The 21,774-nt window shown below is 48.1% G+C and overlaps 1 protein-coding gene across 2 annotated transcripts in view; it reads left to right on the top strand.

Annotated features, from left to right (window-relative positions):
* The window catches only part of RABEPK (Rab9 effector protein with kelch motifs), a 359,596-nt gene that overhangs the window by 267,653 nt on the left and 70,169 nt on the right, over nt 1-21,774 (top strand). For both annotated transcript variants that reach the window (XM_069609432.1, XM_069609431.1), the window contains exon 7: nt 17,380-17,529. In XM_069609432.1, the coding sequence (XP_069465533.1) occupies nt 17,380-17,529 (150 nt within the window). The remainder of the gene's footprint in view (nt 1-17,379; nt 17,530-21,774) is intronic.

Raw genomic sequence — 21,774 nt, 5'->3', positions numbered from 1 at the left:
CGGGATCCAAAAGCGATAGCCCTTCCCTAGCGACCTGAGCAACGGATCCCAAGGGAGTAAATGTGTGGACGCCATCAGGTTTCTCAGATTTATACACAGGCATATGGAAACCTATCCCCAAACAAAAGTATCAATAAGGATTTGTGGCTCACAGTGGCAGTGATTTTCTAACTTACCAGCCCAACTGGTCATAGACAGTATTGTCCCTCAGTTCGATCAGCGGGTTTCAAATAGAGATGAGGAACAAAACACTGAAGGGCAGTGATCCTAATCTGACCAACTACGCTAACTGAATTGAAGAAATCCAATCCACCACAGTAGATGGGGGAAGCCGAAGGCTTAAGGGGAATGGTATGTGGTGATTCTACAGATGGTGTCATTTCTCTACAGAAGAGAGACCTTTCCTATCAGGCTAGGGGGGTGATGCCACTAACACAGTCCCCCTATGGGTGGTAAAATGCAGAGGGGCATCATAAGGAAGGACTCCCCTTCTGGGGACAAGGATGCGAGTCTGGGCCAAGACCTTGCCAACCTTTAACTCCACAGGACAGCAATAATACCAAACACTTCTGGGGATAAGCATTCTTTCCCCTTGATGGAGTTCCCATCACCTTCCCCCTTTGCGAACCCTAGAGGTACCTATAGGATCTGTAAAGATTTCTTCTGAAAGTGTCAATCCATACTGTTGTCATGTCCTTTCTTCGAAGTCTGTTATTTCTGATGCTATTAAGAAGAAGGCGAAGCTAGAGTAGTTGGCTAATCCTTACCTTTCTTTTAACAGTACTATTTTTGTATTTTTTTATTTGTATTTGTAGAGCGCACTAGCAGCCCAAGGGCATCGAGGCGATGTTGCATTCGATTGTCTTAGTTACACAAAATTGTCTGTTACGTAGGGATACTAGGCTCTTGGTTACAGTGAGCATGATATGGTTTCATTGAGAGGTACAGAAATAGTCAAACTGGAGAATGCAATATTCATAGGAAAAAGGTGCAAAATAAATGGTGGGTGAACAGCAAGGTTTTAATTGGCTTCCTGAAGGCTAGGTGTGATTCAACATTTCTAACCTGGGGGCAGGGGGGAGGGCGTTCCAATGTGTCGCTGCCAGAACTGGGAAACTAGAACCTCCTGCACGCACTTTGTTTTAGGAACGGATATCCTATTAGAGTGGGCCATTCTTGTGGGTCTAGTAAGAACCGGCTTAACAACTCTTTCAGCCAGGTACAAAGGTGCCCGGTTGTGGACGCATTTGTGTGTTAAGGCGAGAGCTTTGAAGACTATCCTCTCTTTAATGGGTAGCCAGTGAACCTGCTTCCTAGTTTGATACGTGCACCCTTTTGGAGATGCCAGTGGCAGCCCTCAGGGCATTATTCTGGACTATCTGGAGTTTCGTAAGGGTTTTAATGGACGTCCCTAGATAGTGCATTGCAATAGTCTAACCTAGATCCAATTACTGCTCTAACAATGGTTAGACAGTTTTGTTCAGAGAGAAATGGTCTGGCTGCATTGATCAGTTTCAAGTGGTAGGCTGAGGTCGATGCAATGGCATTGACCTGCCTGTTCATAGAGAGGTCATAGTCCAGGTAGACCCCAAGGGTCTTTACAGCTTGTGATACTGGGATTGTCAGGTGGTCAATCGTAAAAGAGTTGTATTGTTTGCCCAATTTCCTGAGGGTGGCTGGAGATCCAATTAGAAGAAGCTTGGTTTTGTCTCTGTTAAGACATAGCCAGTTTTCTGCCATCCAAGTTTGGATGGTGGAATATATGGACTTGAGGGTAGCTATATCGGCTTCATAGTCGCACGTAAGGGGGATGAGGACCTGTGTATCATCAGCATAGTTGGTGTATGTGATGCCCAAGGCATTCAGCATGTGGAACAGTGGCTTGGTAAACAGGTTGCACAGGGGTGGGTGAGATGCTGGAGCCCTGTGGGACTCCACATTTAATGATAATGATGTGTTATTTATATAGCGCCTTAATGCAAAGCACTTTACAGAGCACATATTTTACATACAATATCACCCAACCGAAATTGGTACTCATTTATCGACCTCGGAAGGATGAAAGGCTGAGTTGGCCTTGCCGGGATTGGAACCTGCGAACTGCAGATCACTTTCAGATCGCAGCTGCGAGCGCTCAACCTGCTGAGCTATCTTACCGGCTGTGGGCCTAGGCTGAGTCAGAGAAGACTTTCATAATCCTTTCCTGGCGAAACGAGGTGATTAAGCAATGGCCGTAGGGGAGACATTGGCAGCAGAGGAGAGATGGTGACACAGGGTATTGTGATCCACCAAATCAAACGCTGCGGACAAATCAAGGAGTAGGAGGAGGGCGGGTTTGCCTGCATCTCTGAAATGGTCCATCCGATTTCTTTTTGTCTAGGAGTGCAGTTTCGGTACTGTGCCCCGGACGGAAACCTGACTGCCAGAGGCCAAGCAAGTTGTTAGCCTTAAGGAATTTTTGTATTTGCAGATAAAATGCCTTGTCAAGAATTTTTAAAAGGAAAGAGACTGTCGTAATGGGTCTTTAGTTCCCTGGGGCAGTTGGGTGAAGTGTTGTTTTTTTTGAGGAGTGGACGTATCCAGGCTTCCTTGGGACCAGTAGGGACGTGGCCTGACTGGAAGGAGGCATTAATGAATGCTGTGAGGACTGGGGCAAGGGCACAGTCTTTAATCAGTTGAGCCGGGCATACGCCCCCTTTGCAAGAGGTTGGTTTAATTGATTTGAGGAGGGCGATAACTTCTTATTCGCTCAGATCCTTGAATGCGAAGGGGGGTGGTGGGGAGTCACCAGCAGTACTGTTTTGTGATTGAGATATTAGGTGACTGAGGGCCTGTTGATGGGCTAAGATTTTATTCTGGAGCAAGTTGAGTTTGTCCAACATAGCAGTTAGGATACTAGAAAGAAGAAAAGTGAAGGAAGACGACTATTCCTATATTAATGGTCAAAAGGACTGAGACGAATAAGAGCACAGGAACAATACGAGGAAGTGTAAAGAGTGTTTCCACAACTTCTTTCAATAGAACCCACATTACGTTGGGGAGGTCCAAGATATTGTTGGGGTGGACGTTCTAGGTCCCGTTGTCGGAAAGAGGTTTACGTTATGCAAGTTGTACTAGGCCATGATGCAGATGCGATGTTGCAACTTAGATGTGTTTTTGTGTAGTTAAAAGAGAATAAGTGTTACTTGGTGTGTAGTTTTGGATACATTTTAGATTTGCAATGGGTAGCAACATAATTAGCAGTAGTATAGATACAATGTTATTGTGTGATGTACAACTTGTAGGGCTTAGAAGCATGTAATGGGGAGCTTTGCGCATGAGGGAGAAACTCACTGAGGGGAAATAAATCCTGAACAGTGCACATGTGGGGATTCGACAATGGTTTAAATTGCAGACAGTCATTCTCCTATGCTTTAGTTCTAATAGTGGAGTGGTCAGAGTAGCCTAGTTTTAGACAGTGGACTCTATTTTGATTTGGACTATCACCAATGATTGACAAGTACCCTAGTTAGTTTTGTTAGGCAGGGAATATCTTAGTTTAGGGAAAGTTAGGAGGTTTCCCCTTTTCTTTAATTAACTAAAATGGTGCGATGGAAATCCAGAGTCTGTGTTCTTCTTTTGACCTGCAAAATAACCCATGTGACATTTATTTTTCTTGAAAGTTGCCAAGGGAATTCCCATCATGCACTATCGGTTCTATATGAAAATGTTGCCAGGAAAATGTAGTTTTATAAATGTAATAATTACATTCAAGTAATGTAAAGTGTAAAAATTATGCCAGTGATAAGGTTGCCGAAAAAAGTGCTATTTTTAAACCCACCCAACCAAGTGCATGGCTGTAAGCATAATGTCAAGCGAAACTCCAAGTAACACCAGGCGAATGCCAGCCCTCCATAATCTCTGTATCCCTATCCCTCAAATATACCCTAGCCCTAACCACCACTCTTATTACAATCCCGACACTTGGGCTTTCACAAACCCTTCAGCACTCTAAAGTATCTTCTTTGCATGTGGCATAATACAAAATACTAAGTAAATAAATAGAAAATTAACAGTGAACCTTACTCCATCCTCATCACTTTGCAACGTCCAAAGCCCTTACCCTAATTCAAACCCTTCCACTTATGCTTACCGTAACCTTATCCTAACCCAATTCTAACAATGAACATAATGCTTATGTTGCCCTAACTACTAGGCGTATCCTAATCCTCTTCACTATTTTAAGAGAAATGGAAGCTCCTATACCTCAGACAGATGACTGCCTGAAGGATAAACAATGAAGTACTAACATCCAGAATGCCTTTGCGAATAAAATTTCCCTCCTCCAGGACAAGATTATAGACAAAAGAGCCAACCTATCTAACACAGGCCAGCATGCTACAACTAAAACTCCTTTAAACAACCCTCCTCATCCTTTCAGATTCGCGCAAGTTTCCGTCCATTAGGTAGAAAAAATAGTTGCCTCTCTCAAACCCTCAAGGTGTCAAGGAGACAGTTGCCCAGTCCAGATTATTAAAGATGCCACCAGAGACCTGGCACCGTTTATTTCTAAACTAATTAATGCCTCGTTCGCTTCTGGCACTGTCCCTAGCAGCGTAAAGGAGTCATGGGTCCTACCCCTCCTAAAAAACAATATCTGAACCCCACCATCCCTACTAACTATAGGCCGATCACTACGGTACCATTCCTTCTCAAGATACTAGACAAGGTGGCTTACATTCAGATTCAGGAGTACCTAGAAACAAATCACCTCCTGGGAGTCCGACAATCTGACTTCAGGCCACAACATGGCACTGAAACGGCACTATTAGATCTAAAGATTCAGATCGAGGAGCTTAAACATAAAGTAAAAATGGCCTTGCTACTTCTCTTGGATCTTTCTACCGCTTTGGACTTGGTGGACCACAAAGTACTCTGTACACACCTTGCCTCAGCGGCCCACTTTTTACAGGATGCCATTACCTGGAACAAGTCCTTTTTGAACAACAGGACTATGAGAGTCTTCTCGACTTTAGCGGCCGCTGACCCTATCCCAATAACCTGTGTTGTGTCACAAGGTTTGTGCGTCCCTCCAACATGTACAATATATTCACAAAGCCATTATTCGACGACTTTGACCATCAGGGTGTCACCTACACGAACTATGCAGATGACACCCAGATCCTCATACCGCTTTCTGGAGAGTACGACGAGGACTTGGCATCGGTGAATAAAATGTACTTGATCATCCAGGCATGGATGGCCACACATGGCCTATGCTTGAATGACGATTAAACCGAACTTCACATACTCAGTACCACAGCCAACATTAACAAACTAAGTACTAAATACACTTCCTTCAATATCGATGGGAACAACATTGACGTGGCTAAAGAAGTAAAATCTTTAGGTTTTTACCTCGATTCAACCCTTACACTAAGTAAACAAGTTAATGCTATGGCCTCCTCCACAACATACACATGGTTTCTGGTCATTTGATCTAAAACCATTGCATCTAATGCCATTCCATCAAAATATTTCCATCTAAAAAATGTCCATCTAATGCATTTTCTTTTTTCTTTTATTTTGGGGTGGTCCCCACCCAAACCCCCGTTTTTACCCTTTACAATGCACCTGAACAAAAATTAACCCTTTACCCCCCAAAAACATGCATTATATGGAAATTATTTAGATGGAGACATTTGGATGGAATGGTATTAGATGGAATGGGTTTAGATGAATTGACTAGATATCCATACCCATACACATGTACATTGATTAGAGCTTGCAGGCCCTTTCTTTCCAAAGAAAGTTCTACGATCCTAGCTAGAGCCCTTATCCCCTCTAGGCTGGATTATTGTAATGTATATTGTTCACAAAATCCAAATCCTGTGAAATAATGCGCTCTGAACAGCACTTGGCATACCAAGGAGTTAGCATATCTCGGATTTGAGGAGACAGAACAAATGGCTTACCACAAAGGACAAAATTATGCTGAAAACTGTTTCATTAACGCATAAATGTCTAAACCAAATGGCCCCTCTCTATCTTTGAGAGAATCACCAAACAATCTACCTCACGACCTACAAGGATAGTCAATTCATTCTGTCTGGTCGTCCCTAGATTTAAACTAAAAAAAGTAGGGGGAAGTAGCTTTCCAGTTATGGCAGTGCAAGCTTGGAATGCCCTCCCTCCATCCTTGAGAGCTGACCAACCTTTTCCCAGCTTTAGGTGAGACACGATTAACTGGCTTGTAACCAATGACCATTAATACCGTTTGTCCTAAGCCGGATGATATACCTCATGGAACAGTAACCACTGCCTTGACTGCCAATGTATGTTGAATACCTTATGTATTTCCTGCTGTACTTGTACCTCATGAATATATTTTTCTTGTATTAAGCATAATCATTTGTAAATATTTGTAACTTATTGTAAATAACAATGTCAATATTGTAACTCATGCTGAAAGTATTCTTGCAATTCCTTGTTTCTCCAGCATGGGGTCTGGCATGGATTCACATGCTCATGAATATTCCCCGTCGTCAGGCTGGGAATCCTCGGTAAAGAAAAAACCAGTATCAGTTTCGTTTCTGATCTGTCTTTCGTAGTAATAACCAATCACTGGTCTCTGCGTCATACTGACCACAGCCAATGACTGCCCTCTACCTAAGCACCGCCTCTGGCAGCCATCTTCAGATTTTTACCGCACGTTCATGTGTTGGGATCCTCGTGCTATTGCTCTCGAGCGTTAGTGTTTTTTTTTTCGCGCTTTTTCACAAAAAAACTTCGATTCTTTCGGTCAAAAGAGCCTCAAGCTCCACCGATCCTACATCCGATCAACGGGGACCCGTGTCGGATTCATCTGTGCCCCTCAAGGGTGAAGATTTCGTCGAGCTACGCTTCGGAGGACTCCAGAAGCTTCTCAGGCCCGGTCTCGGAGATGGCCCAGGAGAAGGGAAGCTCGACGCCCGGAAAGCTGTTCAGGGTCTGCCCTGGATGCCAGCTGCAGAACGTCTTCAAGGAGGACGAACACTCTTTCTGCCTTTACTGCCTTCATGAGGACAAGACGCACGTGGAGAAGGACTGTGCGTTTTGCGGCAACATGTCGGAACGGACCATGAAGGACCGCCATCAACGTCTCGCCAACTGGCTGGAGGGTAAGAGCCCGTCTGGCGAGAAGAAGAAGAAATCCGAGCGGTCTTCTAAGACCTTTGAGGGCGCCCCGGCGACGGGGGCCCAACATAAGGCCAAGCACCGCGAGTCCGCTGGCACCGGGAGCGCCGAACGGTCGGGCTCTACGGGCGCCAGGCAGGGCGCACCCTCCCCGGCACCATCAACCACGAGCCAACGCTCTGGGTCGGGTAAGAGGAAGGCCGAGCACCCGGCGAAGCTCCTGGAGAGGCCCCGGTCGAGCTCTAAGGCAGAGGAGGAGCGTGGCAGTGCCCCCTCCCTCAAGGATAAGGCGGTGAGCGCACCTAAGGTGGTGAAGGCCTTGATCCATCCGACCAAGCCCTCTATCGAAACGGTCGCGGCGGCCCTGGCTCAGCCTGTGGTGGCTACACCAGTGGTGGCGACCTCAGGGCCCAGAATCTCCCTGCCTCCGCGGAGGGAGTCTTCCTTTGTGCCCATCGATAGGACCCCCGTGAAACCCTCCGTGGGGAAGAAGAAGGGGGGGCAGGGCGTCGTCGTAGATTCGGCCTCAACCTCAGAAGAGGAGCTGATCGAGGTCTTAAGCCACGGCCTAGGCGTGGAAGAAGGCCAGCCCGCCGGAATGGACCCCGACGCAGGTGACGACGACGACATCGTCGAGGATACCGACGGGGCCCCTGCTCGCCCGTCGGATTCCCCTCTGCCAGCGCCGCAAGACAACTCGGCGGCCATTTTGTTGGCCATACAGTCCTTATGCTCCGAGATAAGGACGAGGCTACCGTTACCGACGGAGGAACCTCTCCCGTCGGGGGATCCAGAACCGGGACCTTCTGGTGTTCCCCCTACCAAGAAAAGAAGGATCCATCCACCACCTCCTTTTCAACCGTCGCGCCCCGTCCAGCCCTCCTCCCCGTCCACCCGAGGGGATGATACGGGGACTGACACGGCAGCGACGGGTACGGACGACGAGGCATACGACGAGGATTTTCCGTCGTCGCCTCCCACCAGGGCTTCTCCGCCCGACGAGATCGGATCTTTCCACTCCATGATCTCCAGGGCTTCCGAGCTTTTCCAACTCTGCCCTGAGGAGAAGAAAAAGGAAGGCTTCCTTTATCAGCGGCGCGAGGCCAAGAGGAAGACGGTCCTCGCAGTGCCTCTGTTGGACGACATTTGGGATGAGGGCCTTTCCCTCCTCAAGAACCCTTCCACGACGCCAGCTAGAAGAGACCGGTACGAGAAAAAGTACCGGGTCCCGGACACGGCCCCCCTATGCCTCCGGGCGCAGCCTACCCCGGACTCCGTCGTCTCCGCGGCAGCCAGGAAGAAAGCGGGGGGGGGTGCGGCCTCCACATCGACTTCCCCGCCGGACGGCGAGGGAAAGAAACTGGATGCTATGGGACGTAGAGTCATCTCGTCGGCAGCGACGACGATTAAAGCGGCCAACGCCTTGGCTATCGTGGCCCGCTACGACAGGGAGCTCTGGTACAAGATAGCTCCCCTGCTGGATTTTCTGCCGGACGACAAGAGGGCGGAGGCCCTTGAGATCCTGCAGGAAGGTGAGGTGGCGTCGGACCACGCCATCACCGTGGCGACGGACATCGCCGACACTGGGTTCCGCCAGCTGGGCAACGGCGTTTGCCTTCGACGTCGTGGATGGCTCAAAGCTACAGACTTTCGGCAGGACGTCCAGACCAGAGTCCTGGACATGCCCTTCGACGGGAACAACCTGTTTGGGAAGACAGTGGACGATTCCCTTCAGGCCATCAAGGCGGATACTGAGACGGCCAGGGCCCTTGGAGTCCTGCAGCAACGACGTACGCCCTTTCGGAGCGGCGGAGGCAAGGGCGCCTCCAAAGGTTCCGGCGGCGGTTTCGCTTCCTACCGTCAAGCGGCCCGCTCGTCGTCGCAAGAGGCCTACAGAGGACGAGGCAAGTCTAGCGGACCCCGCCGTCGTCGCCAAGGAGGTCAAGGCGGCAAGGCCGCGTCCAAGCAGGATTGAACCGGCCGTGGGGTCGGGCCCCCACCGAAGCACCCCGGTGGGAGGCCGGCTGGCGGGCTTCGTCAGCGTGTGGGAGTCCATCTCCACCGACCGTTGGGTGCTGGACGCCCTGGCCCGGGGCCACGCGCTCGAGTTTCAAAGAAGGTGCCCGCGCGTCCCCCCCGTGGCCAGGAAAGAACTTCACGTCCCTCAACTTCTCCTGGAGGTAAAGGCGATGCTCAGAAAGGGCGCCATCGAACTCGTCCCAAAGAGGCTTCGGGGCTCCGGAGTCTACTCGCGATACTTCCTCGTGAAGAAGAAGACGGGAGGATGGCGCCCCATCCTAGACCTGCGACGTCTGAACAAGTTCATCAAGGCGCAGAAGTTCCGGATGGTCACCCTCCAGCACGTCCTGGGTCAGCTGGAGGAAGGAGACTTCCTATCGTCGTTGGATTTGGAGGATGCCTACTTCCACATTCCCATCCTAAAGGGGCACCGAAAATTCCTCAGATTCGTGGTCCAAGGGCGTCATTACCAGTTCAAAGCCCTTCCCTTCGGACTACGGTCGGCACCCAGGGTATTCACCAAGTGCCTCGCACCGGTGGCGGCGCAGCTGCGCCGCGAGGGGATTCACGTCTACCCCTACCTGGACGACTGGCTCATCCGCGCCAAGACGAGGGAGCTCGCCGTGGTCCACACGGCAAGGACCGTCCAACTCCTCACAGACCTGGGATTCTCCGTGAACTACGCCAAATCCCACCTGGTGCCCGCGCAAGTCGCACTGTTTCTGGGAGCGAGGCTCGACACAGTGTCCCTTCTGGCCTCCCCGTCGGAGGAGAGGACCAGGACCATCTTGGGCAAGGTGCAACGGATGTTGGTGGCCGACGCGGCCAAGGTGAGGTCCATCAAGTCCCTCCTCGGGATGATGTCTTCCTGCATCTACCTCATTCCCATGTGCAGGCTCCGGATGCGCCCGTTGCAAGAATTCCTGGATGCGCGCTGGATCCAGACGACGGGCAGCTTCGAGGAAAGGATCAAGCTCGACGAGAGTTTCCGACGAGCGATACGGTGGTGGGGCACCCGCGCGCATCTGACGGCGGGCATGGACTTCCAGACCCCAGCCCACCAGGAGACTGTGACCACGGATGCCTCCCTGGAAGGGTGGGGAGCGCACACCGAAAATCTGCACGCAAGGGGACTCTGGCTCCCGACGGAGAAGTCCCTGCATATCAACGTCCTGGAGCTCCGTGCAGTGTTTTGGGCCCTCAGGTCCTTCCTTCCGTCCCTCAAGGGCAAGGTGGTGAGGATCTTCACCGACAACACCACCACCATGTTTTACATCAGGAAACAGGGCGGAACCAGGTCCCCAGCGCTGTCCAAGGAGGCGCAGGACCTGTGGCATTGGGCCGTCGCCCAAGGGATTTCTCTGGTGCCGTTTCATCTGGCAGGGATAAAAAACACCATCGCCGACTCACTCAGCAGGGAGCTGCGCTCGTGCCACGAGTGGGAACTACGGCAGGATCTGGTGGATCGCCTCTTCCGACGGTGGGGCACACCCCAGATCGACCTGTTCGCGACGGCAACGAACACCAAGTGCCGGAGGTTCGCCAGCAGGTTTCCCCAGACGAGGAGCATGGGCGATGCTTTCTCGTTCCCCTGGGAGGGCCTGTTCCTCTACGCGTTCCCTCCCTTGCCTCTGCTAATCCGGCTCGTCAACCAGCTCAAGAGGTCACGGTGCAGGATGATCCTCGTCGCACCTGCGTGGCCGAGGCAGATATGGTTCCCGGACCTTCTGGACTTGTCAGCGTCCCCGCCGATCAAGCTGCCGGCGGACGCGGATCTACTCTCCAGGGAAGGAGGCGCCATCCTCCACCACGACCCGAAGTCGCTGAACTTGCAGGCCTGGCTCCTGCAGCGCTAGAGTTTGGAGGATACGACATACCGGCCGATTGCAGAGAGGTTCTTGCAAAGGCCAGGGCGTCCTCGACTCTTAAATGCTACGGACACAAATGGAAGAGGTTCTCTGTCTGGTGCCACGCACAGAAGATTAACCCTCTACGGATTACGGCTCCCCAAGTACTGCCGTACCTGCTGACGCTGGCCAAAGCTGGTCTGGCACACGCGTCCATCAAGATTCATCTTGCTGCGATCTCCCGATACACCAGAACCACGGGGCGGACGTCCTTGTGGTCTCATCGTCTGGTGAAAGAGTTCATGAAGGGACTGTTCAGATCGTTCCCGCCGGTGAAGGCCCCGGCCCCGGCGTGGGAGCTCAACGTGGTGCTGACCAAGCTCATGGGACCTCCGTTCGAGCCTCTGCACTCGGCCCCGTTGAAGTTTCTATCGTGGAAAACATCTTTTCTTGTGGCCATCACCTCCGCACGACGAGTGGGAGAGATCCAGGCCCTTTCCTGCAAGGCCCCGTACTTGACTTTCCACGACACGAGGGTAGTGCTCAGGACGCACCCCTCCTTCATGCCCAAGGTGCCGTCGGACTTCCATCTCAACGAACCCTTGGTGTTGCCTGTGTTCTTCCCGTCGCCTTCGTCGCCGGCTGAGAGGACTTTGCACTCGCTGGATGTGGCTAGAGCGCTGAAGTTCTACGTAGACCGCACGAAGTGTTTTCGGAAGACGTCACAACTCTTTGTGAACTTTGGACCTGTCAATCAGGGGAAGGCTCTCTCGAAGGCTTCCATTTCCAGATGGCTCTCCGGCTGTATCATGTACTGTCATCGGTTGGCAAACCGACCGCTGCCTGGCCGTCCGAGAGCCCATTCCACCAGAGCGATCGCAGCTACCACGGCGTTCCTATCTGGTGTGCCCCTGCTGGACATATGCAGGGCTGCTACGTGGAGGTCGACGCACACCTTCACGAAATTCTACTGCGTCGACCGGGATTCCAGGGAGGAGTCCAGGGTCGGCCAAGCAGTGCTGCGCAACCTGTTCGCCTGAGGTGAGCCTGGTGAGGAGGTAAGATGCTTAATGTTGAGTTTATGTGATGCTTAATGTTGAGCCTTTGCCACCTCCCGTGGTTGTGCATGTGTGTACTGCTATGTATTCTTTATTCATGAGCATGTGAATCCATGCCAGACCCCATGCTGGAGAAGGAACAAGTTACTTACCTGTAACTGTTGTTCTCCAGCATGGGTCTGGCATGGATTCACATGCGAACCCTCCCGCCTACCCCTCTGCGGCTCTTCACTTGGTCATACTGCCACTTCACGTGCTTCCAAATCTGAAGATGGCTGCCAGAGGCGGTGCTTAGGTAGAGGGCAGTCATTGGCTGTGGTCAGTATGACGCAGAGACCAGTGATTGGTTATTACTACGAAAGACAGATCAGAAACGAAACTGATACTGGTTTTTTCTTTACCGAGGATTCCCAGCCTGACGACGGGGAATATTCATGAGCATGTGAATCCATGCCAGACCCATGCTGGAGAACAACAGTTACAGGTAAGTAACTTGTTCCAAATGTGCCCAGATACCCCTGGATTTGGTGCGCCATATAAATCAATAAAACAAACCAACATCACCAGCCATCAACAACCACTCTTACACTAACCCCTACCCTAGTTCTAACCCAAACCTTCACTTTAACCCTAAACGCTAGTCTTACCCTAACCTATATCATTACTCTTAGTCTAAACCCTGAATCGGGCAATCGCATGCAATTGACAACCTCCGTAAACTCTATCTTTCCCCTAACTGTATTGCATTTGTAGCTACCTTTGAGCAGCATTTTTGGCTACTTTTTGCCTGGTGGCTTTTCACCACCAAGGTATTCATTGCCCACAATTCTTTCACTGGCTATATTTTAGTTGGTAACATTTTCACTGGATGCTGAACTATCCATTAAATGAATCAGGTTTCTAAACTGTTTCATATTTTCAGTGTTTTTTTTTTAATTTTATTTTTTTTAAGGATAATTCTTGTCTGTCAATATTGTAAGTAAAATCGATCTTGTTGATTTTTGTATTCAGCTGATCAGCCAATTGAGTCTTGCACAGGAAAAGATGCAGTAGTTTGAATTCCTATGGACTATTTCTAGATACCCAATACAGACAGACTGGGTGCAAGCATCCATGTCTGTAGTTAACTAGTAAAGTTAATTGTTCTAGATAGTGTTTTAAAGTAGGTAAAGGATGACTTGAACCTGCCATGAAATTTGTATGCTATTGGAAGAAATCATTTCTCAGTCAGTGTAGCTTTTTGTCCTCAAAATAAGTTATTAATGGCTTGTCTGAGTCTTTGTAGCCATATAAAAACACCTTGGTGTGGATCTGCTTATGTGCATATTGTACTTGTCATCTGTTCAGCACCAATTTTACCATTGTTCTTGTTTCATAGCACTGTTAGTGGGAACGCGGAATGCCCTCGGGAGCCTGAAGTCAAGAGTGTTGGATGTTCTGGGGCCTGATTACGATGCATGCGTACATTTGGCAGAGAAAGGCTTAGCAGGGCTGGCCAGGCACCTGTAGAAAGGCAACCCATGTGGTCAGGCATGTGAATGGGTGCCGAGAAGAGTAGGAGTGGTGTCAGTGCTAAAGACTCACTATGTGTTCAGCATGCCCAACATTATCATGGGACTGAGCTACATTCTGCTGTCAGAGGTGTTGAGGCGTAGTGTAAGTATACAGAGAGTAAATGTGAACAGCATGACCACATTTCTGTTGTCGTCCTTGCTGTATACTAATGGTGTGGATAGCTATGCTTGCAGCCAATGAAGTGGTGTTACGTACCTTTCTACCTTGGATGGCACTTTATTGTTAGGGGGCCCACTCAGAGATTCAACAGTTCATGGAAGAACACCTTAACACTTGGGACACTTGAGCAGTGGGAGAAAACGCCTACATTTGAGAATCAACAGTGCACAGAGAAATGCCTAACTTTGGGATACTTGAGCAGTTGGAATAAACGCCTACATTTGGGAATCAACAGTACGTTGAGAAACACCCCACTTAAGGATACCTGTCCAGTGGGGAAAAAAACGCCTACATTTAAGAATCAGCACTACATGGAAGAACACCCAAATCTAAGAATCAAGAGTGCACGGAGAAACGCCTAACTTTGGAATACCCGAGTAGTAGGAGAATCCGCCTTCACACCATTTACTGTTTATTCTCAAATAAGCAGACACAGACAGCAAAAAGTAAAGTTTTGGACATAAACTTTTATTAAAGATTATGAAGGGTTGGAAAAAGGCCTGACTTGCCCTATGCTAAGGTGGGATTTCTCTGCCTAAATAAACTAAGGATAGTCTGTGTCAGGAAGTCCAATGTAAATATCTGTCTGTGTCCAAAACCTAAACTTGCCCTCAGCTCTAAGTTCTACAATGTGCAAGGATCTTGATCTTAACTGATAAGTGTTCAAAATAATAGTTGTAACGGGCTTCTTCCAGCTAAGTGAGCCACGATCAGGATATCTTCCTGCCCCATGATCCAAACAGTTCATTAGACAAAAGAGGGGTTTCTTCTTTTCCCGTAGGATTCAATGTTCCACAATGCAGTTCACAAGTCTTTTCCCTGAATGTCAGTTCCCAACAGGCAGGGGGTAGATCCCAGCCCCTCCGGTTGGGGTCAATTCAAACACAGAAGTTCCTGGATCTTAGAAAACACAAAAGTTCTTAATTATTCATTTTCACAAGGATGTCTCCTCGGTCTAGGCATAGTTGTCGGACCACACGATCCACCCATCACAGGTCACGCAACCGAGAGACATCTTGGTTTCTTGTTCTTCTTTCATTCCATTCATTTATAAGTCCATGCAGATTCCCAGTACACTGACCTGCTAGAAACACTCCCTTATAGGTTTCTCCTTTCCGGGTTGCAGTTTTCAACATGCCACCTCAGGCTGTATTTTACTCTTGTCACCACAGTTCTTTAGGTTGCACCTTATTTTCATTTTCCAGCATTGCTTTGCTGCACAATACAAAGTTCACATCTTTTTCCTTGCATATATATTTCTCTTATAGCTTTCACATCAGCTTCAAATTACTTGATTCCATTATTCAAAAGCTTTGCTTCAACTTTAAAATTGGTTTGGTAATTAGAAAAGCTTGTATCAGCGTTCACAATCCACTTGCATGTATACATTTCAGTTTCGGAGCATTCCGCTGTGAGTGTTTCTTTGTTGTCACTCACTGGATTCCTGTGTCAGCTCCCTTCAGCTTCCCGGCTTCCTGTTGCTTCATTCCTCCATTACAAAGCCACCTGAGAGCGCAACTTGCTGTCTGCAGCAGCGGGAGAGAACTCAGTATGGCACTGCTCCACCAGCACGCACCTGCTTGGGAAGTCTTGCAGGGCTCCCGGACTCTCTCATGGCCAAGCTTGGCCTTGGTGTCCCTCTTGCCCACTTGCTTCTGCTTCCTGCCTCTGGTTCTCACGCTATGTTCTCTCAGCTCTGCTCACAGTCCCAGCTGGCGTCTGGCTCAGTGCTCAGCCTGCCTTCTTATACTTGGGATACTGGTTAAGTGACCCCAGGTGTGGGCTCTTGAATGTAATTGCCTGGCGTTGATGAGAGTAATTAGCTGGATATGCCTGGCTGTTCCATGGACATGTTTATGCAGCCTTCTTCCTCGTCCCAGTACTAGAGTGGTGTTTTATACGGGACCTGTTCAGATTATAGGGCTTGGGAAGGGGAGGTTTCAGGGCCAGTGGGAAAAGGGGGATACCATGGCTCATCTATGGGGTCCTCCTCCTCTTCCCCCAAGTTTCCCCTGTCTATGTGATCCTCTTTTGCATATCCACCCCAGGGTCAGAATCCAGAGGTGATGGCCTTTCCATGGCCACCTGGGAGGAGGATATTTTGGGGGAAGAGGTGAGGACACCCTCACAATAGATAGAGACCCCCAAATTGAAGCATCAACAGTACATGGAGAAACTAAATTTGAGACACAGCAGTGAGTGGGAACTAATTACTTGCTGGCTAACATCGGTGTGCTACGTTATGTGAAGTAATAAGAGTGGTAGGGTTTTTACTGGAACGCAGTAATTGTTATACTCCCCACCCAGACCATGCTTACCTGATCAGTCGCTGCTGGTTGATGGTGGCAGACTTCACAGAACACATGCAAGCATGGGGTGGAGCTGCTTCTTTGGGAGCTCCCCTTTGCCTTGTGGCCCTTATCCAAAGGGGCTGCACAGGCAGAGGCTGCCCTGCAAGGATGACGTAAAAAGGCTCCAGGGTCCAATCGGGGCCAGTGGGAGGACTGGGGCAGGCAGGGTGATTCAGGAGGATGTCGATGGGGACAGATGCGGGGAGCGCAGGAGCAAATTGCTTTCCGATAAACTTTTAAAAGCACTCATATTGCAAATTAAATATTTCATTACTGAGCCCCAGCTACGAACTGGAGGGTAAGACAGGGTCTCTAATTGTTCATGTAAAGGCATTCATCCGCAAGGACTGAAGGGTGTATAAAGGAGCAGTCAAACCCCCGAGCTCTGGGTGTAGAGGATAAGCCCACCCCAATAGCCTATCCCCAGTTCTTTATTTTATTTTGTGCGTTCAAATGCCAATAACCTTAGATGAAAGCCAACCAGTGAATGTTCATAGTTTGCTGGTACTCAGGAATTATGAGTTACTGTGCAACTCTTCCAAAATAAACCATTTGTGCTGTTATTGGTACCAAACGTCTGAAAAATGTTTGAGGCTCTCTATCCTAAATTAGACACACTAGAATTAAAAGGAGGATAAAGCCAAATTCAAACTTTCTAACGGCAAGTATTCTTCAAACGATTGTGAAAACAAAACATTGTGCTATGTCTCATTTGCCTATGACGATAAAGCAATGGGGATTTCGTGTTTCTCGCTAAAGAATTAAAGAATAAAATCTCCCACTTTGAGACCTTGCCAGCAAATTAATACTCTCAATTAGAAGCTACCTTGGTTAGTACATCACCTAATTGTAAAAAGAGGAAATTGGTTCTTCTAATAGGACTAGCATTTGTTCTTAATGTATGGGACAGATGAGCTTTAGTGTCCTTATTAAATCATGCAGTTATGTTTGGACCATGCGCTTGCAAACTGCTACTTGCTTGAGGCCACTATACCATGGAAAAGCCCCACCAGGCTGGACATTTATGGGTAAGCAATGGACACAACACTTTAGCATTTAATACAGGTCTTCATAGTCACCCAGACGTGGAGTGGGAGAAAGCTAACTATGCTGTAACAAGCAGGTGCCATGTTGTATCCTATACATTAAAACAAGTAGAACTGTCATTTATTGTTTTCATTGTAAATAGATTTATTGTATTTTTTTTCTTGCTAGATGACATGGAGTGGAAAAAGTTGAAGGTGAAAGGAGACGTTCCTGAGGGCTGCGCTGCTCACTCTGCTGCTGCATGTGGGAAACACATTTATATCTTTGGTGGAATGGATTCACATGGATCAGTAAACAGCATGTACAAATTTGATACAGGTAAGAAAATAGTTTTTTTTAAAAGACAAGCACATTTTATATCCTCCATGCTGTTGTGTTAATTTCATGGACTGGTGTAAGCAGGGTTGTTTGGCTGCCCAATCGCTCATAGATTGCTAGTTCAACAGTGTCCTTGTATGTAGCGATTCATAACAATACCTTATTTCCTGCAGTGAAAGATACATTTTTATATATTTTTGGTATTTGAGTGCAAATCTAGCTTTGGGAAGCAACAGATCTGTAGATTGGTTGGGTTGTGGACCCACAATCATTACTGTCTAAATCGGAAACAACCGCTTAACATACCTTTGCATAATACAGCCCAACTTTACATAGCTGAGAACATTAGTTTGTTAGAACCGAATTTCCTGAACTATGAGACTGATAGCAATTTTCAATTTCCCAAAAAGCCTTCTGCTGTGTCGATGGAGCCTTGGTGCTCTTTTGACATGTTTGTGGAAAGCTTTTACATCAGGTGTGACTCTGTTGGAAAAGTATGCAGCCATATTTTATAGCCTGATAAAATTATGTTCAAGCCTACGTTTGGAATGAAAATGGGGTGTAATATCAACAGTAATGATGATGATAAAGTCACTTTTTAATTTAGTGTTTCTGCTTCCAAGCACTGTAATAATGGCTGATGCTGTAATCCAATTTAATGGTACACAGTTTGTCAACCTCGGAAAGAGTAAGTAAGTGCTCATTTGGTCCTGTCTGGAATCAAACCTGTGCCCTGCAGGCAGAACACTGATATATCGGGCAAGTGCTTAAGTGACTATCTTAAGACTTCATTTGTCTAATAGACCCTCACTTCTTCAGTGTTGTGTGACTGAACTAGTGGGCAGCAGGACTTTCACCTTCAAGATAAAATGCCCATGTCACCCTTTCATGGGCTAGAGAGATGTTCCCATTAACATCATTGATCCCATCATGCTTCAGTCCTGAACCGTGTTGTAGAACTGGAGAAGCCATCTCCTCAAACCCACAAGAGCTATTAATGTTGGGTAGATTAAGAAAAGAAGCATCACAGGGAGACTTCCTGTATGCAGAGAAACAGGTTTACAGTTAGCTGCTTCATTGGGTTTCCAGAGTTTAAATACGTTAGGGTGGAAACAAATGCCTACAGAAACAAGGAAAATGATAAGGGTAGACCTCTGTGCTAATGCTAGGGAGGTGTGATGAATCTGATGGTGTTTGCACTGCTTTCCCAATGGTATCCTCTCCCGATGTGTCCAGGGGACGGAGGCCGCTACCTGATCCTGACCTTTGGGGTGGCTATGTGAGGGAGGATCACATGGGATAAGGCAACCGTCAAAGGAGTAACACATCGGACGAGGCATGGTATCCCCCTTTTCGGGATACCCCTTACATTCCCCTTGTCTTGATGACATACTGTCATTACTCCCTTCAACCGCCCATGGAAGCGACTGAGAATACCTTCCCGTGCCAAGAACTGACTACCATTTCATACATGTGAAAGTACTGAGATGAGAAAGTTGAAGGGAGTAATGACGATCAGCAAATGTGTTTATTGTTATTAATAATTAGCAATTGGTTTGTAGCAGTTGACAAGGATACAATGCAAGTATAGCATATGATAATGCATTGACCAGTTGCAATAGTGTAAAACAAGACATATTAACATAAACAGAACACCAAAAAGAAAAATAACTCTCCAAGCATGTCAACTAGGCTCTGATACAAGGTAAGTAAACATGGTAAATGCACTGATAGCGGGGCAGCATCTTTGGCATCGTAAGGTGGGAAACTGGATGATAATGTTAATAGCTGGAAGCAAACTCAGGGGGCGGAGGAGGATAAACGGAGGCGAGTGAAGACACTCGCATTTACTCATTTTTTTTAAAAAATGTGTTTATTGGCATTTTTAATAAAATCTTTTACATATTTCCATATTGTGCCTTATTCTCATGCAAACCAAGATATATTTGATTTAATTTCAACTTTAACTAACGATAACAACCGTCTCCTTATGGTGTCCTCTTGTGTGGCTCATCACTTCACTGAGGGGTAGGGGTGTTGTGGGGAAGCATTCATTTTGTTAACAGGGTGTGAGGGGGAAGCTTCCCAGAGGTCTGTGGTGTCTCTTGGTGGCTTTCCTCTAGCCATCCTTTATATCTCTCAGGCATATCCGTGCTAGCCGCTGTTTCAGGGGGGCTTGTCATCCGACGGGAGAAGCATATGTCCAATGAGTTCCTTCCATGCTTCCAAGGCTCCGCTGGACTCTTCAGTTGATCTGGCCACGCTTTCTTCCCAGGCCTTGGTCTCAGCCGGGAGCCATCTTATCATTTCTCCATGCCATGCTTTGTATTGTGGTCCGGCTGTTTTTTTCCAGGACATGGCTATGGACCGTTTGGTTAAAATGCATGTTATGTCCATAAGTCTGGTTAAGTGTTTTATCTTGGCCAATCTAGGGTAGGTTCCCAGTAAGCACTCCTCTGGCGTCCATTTATACTTGGTCATGCCTGCTTTCTCACATGCTTGTTTCACCTTTCCCCAGAGTGTCTTTGTTTTGGTGCATTCCCACATCATGTGTATTAGGTCTGCTTCCTCCTTGTTGCACCAAGTGCAGTTCGATTGTGTCTGTTTGTTAAATTTGGCTATCCCCTGCGGTGTTAGGTAGGTTCGGTATAGCGTGTTCATCTGTATTTGCCTAAACCTGTGATTTCTCGACACCTCCTTGGGGAACGTGAGCGCCCGGTTCCACTCCTCCTCTGTCATCTCCCTGCCTATATCCACTTCCCATTTCCTTTTCATGTCTGCGCTTCGGGGATTAGGTGTGTCGTTCAGTTGCCTGTATATTTGGGATATTGGTCTACTACCCTCCCCCAGGTTATATAGCAGTGTTAGTAGTGGGTCTGTGTCCGGTTCTTCGGGCCATGTCTCCCATTTGCTTCGCGCAGTGGCACGGGTCCTCTGGTACCAGAGAAACTGACCCGATTGTATGCCCTCTCTATCTCGCAGCGTGTCGAAGTCCTTGAATGTGCCTTCTTCGTATAGGTCTCCCCAGGTGTAGACCCCTTCTCTTTCCCATAATCTGATTTGTTTCAGGTCTGTGGCTACTGTATATAAGTCTGCGAGCAGTGGGATCTCCGGTGAGTAGGCCCTCTGTGTATTGGTGAGTGTCCTCGCCCTGCGCCAGATCTCCCTCCCCAAGTTGACTATGTGCGGTGTTTCTCCCATCAGTTTCGGTGGTATCCAAACCAATTCTTTCAGGCGGTGTGGCAGGCTCATGGCCTGTAATAGGGAGTTTTCCTCAGTCGGTTCGTCTGATAACCATTTAGTCGTGAAGCTTAGCTGTGCTGCTAGGTAGTATTTTTCTAAGTTAGGGAGCTGAATGCCACCCCTTGTGTATGGCAGGGTTAATGTTGACAGTGCTATTTTATGTCTGTGCTTTCCCCATAGGAATTCCTTTATCAGTGTCTCCAGCAGTCTGAAGAAGGGTTTTTTAATATAGCATTGTATATTTTGGAACCCATACAGGAAGCGCGGTAGGACAACCATCTTAACTATGGAGGCCCTTCCCATCATTGACAGGGGGAGCCGCGACCAGAAGATTGTGGATTTGCGTAGGGCCCGTAGCGTCATCATCGTGTTATGTTCGTGCATCAGCGTGGGGGTGTGCAGTATCTGGATCCCTAGATATCTAAATTTGGTGGTTTGCCATTTTATCCCTACCTTTGGGAGTGTCTCTATCTCAACATGTTGCAAGGCCGCCAGGGGGAACAGACAGGATTTAGACTTGCTGAATTGGATCCCGGACACTTTGGAGTAGTTGTCCAAGACCTCCAGCATAACTGGTACGTTGAGGTGTGGGTCTCTAACATATATGAGGACATCGTCCGCATAGAGTGAAATGATGTGATCTACCCCCCCCCAGTCTTATGCCGGCATCGAAAAACTGTTTCCGAAAATAGATCGCTATAGGTTCTAGCCCAAGTATGTATAGCATTGGGGATAGGGGGCAGCCCTGCCTGGTCCCTCTCTGTATGTCCCATGCTTCTGATATGTGTTTCCCAGATTTCACTCTAGCCCTTGGTCCGGTGTACAATATCTGTACCCATCTGATGAACCTGGGCCCGAATCCAAATTCTCTAAGTACCGCCACCAGCCACTCCCAGTAGATGGAGTCGAACGCCTTTATGGCGTCTAAGGACATCAGCGCATATGGGCTTCTGTCCTCATTGGTTTGGGTCATAATGTGTTGTAGTCTACGCAGGTTCATTG

The sequence above is a fragment of the Ambystoma mexicanum genome, chromosome 8, assembly GCF_040938575.1.
Source record: "Ambystoma mexicanum isolate Mex_15411 chromosome 8, UKY_AmexF1_1, whole genome shotgun sequence".
Taxonomy (NCBI): Eukaryota; Metazoa; Chordata; class Amphibia; order Caudata; family Ambystomatidae; genus Ambystoma; species Ambystoma mexicanum.
This window is presented reverse-complemented; position numbering and strand designations above follow the sequence as displayed.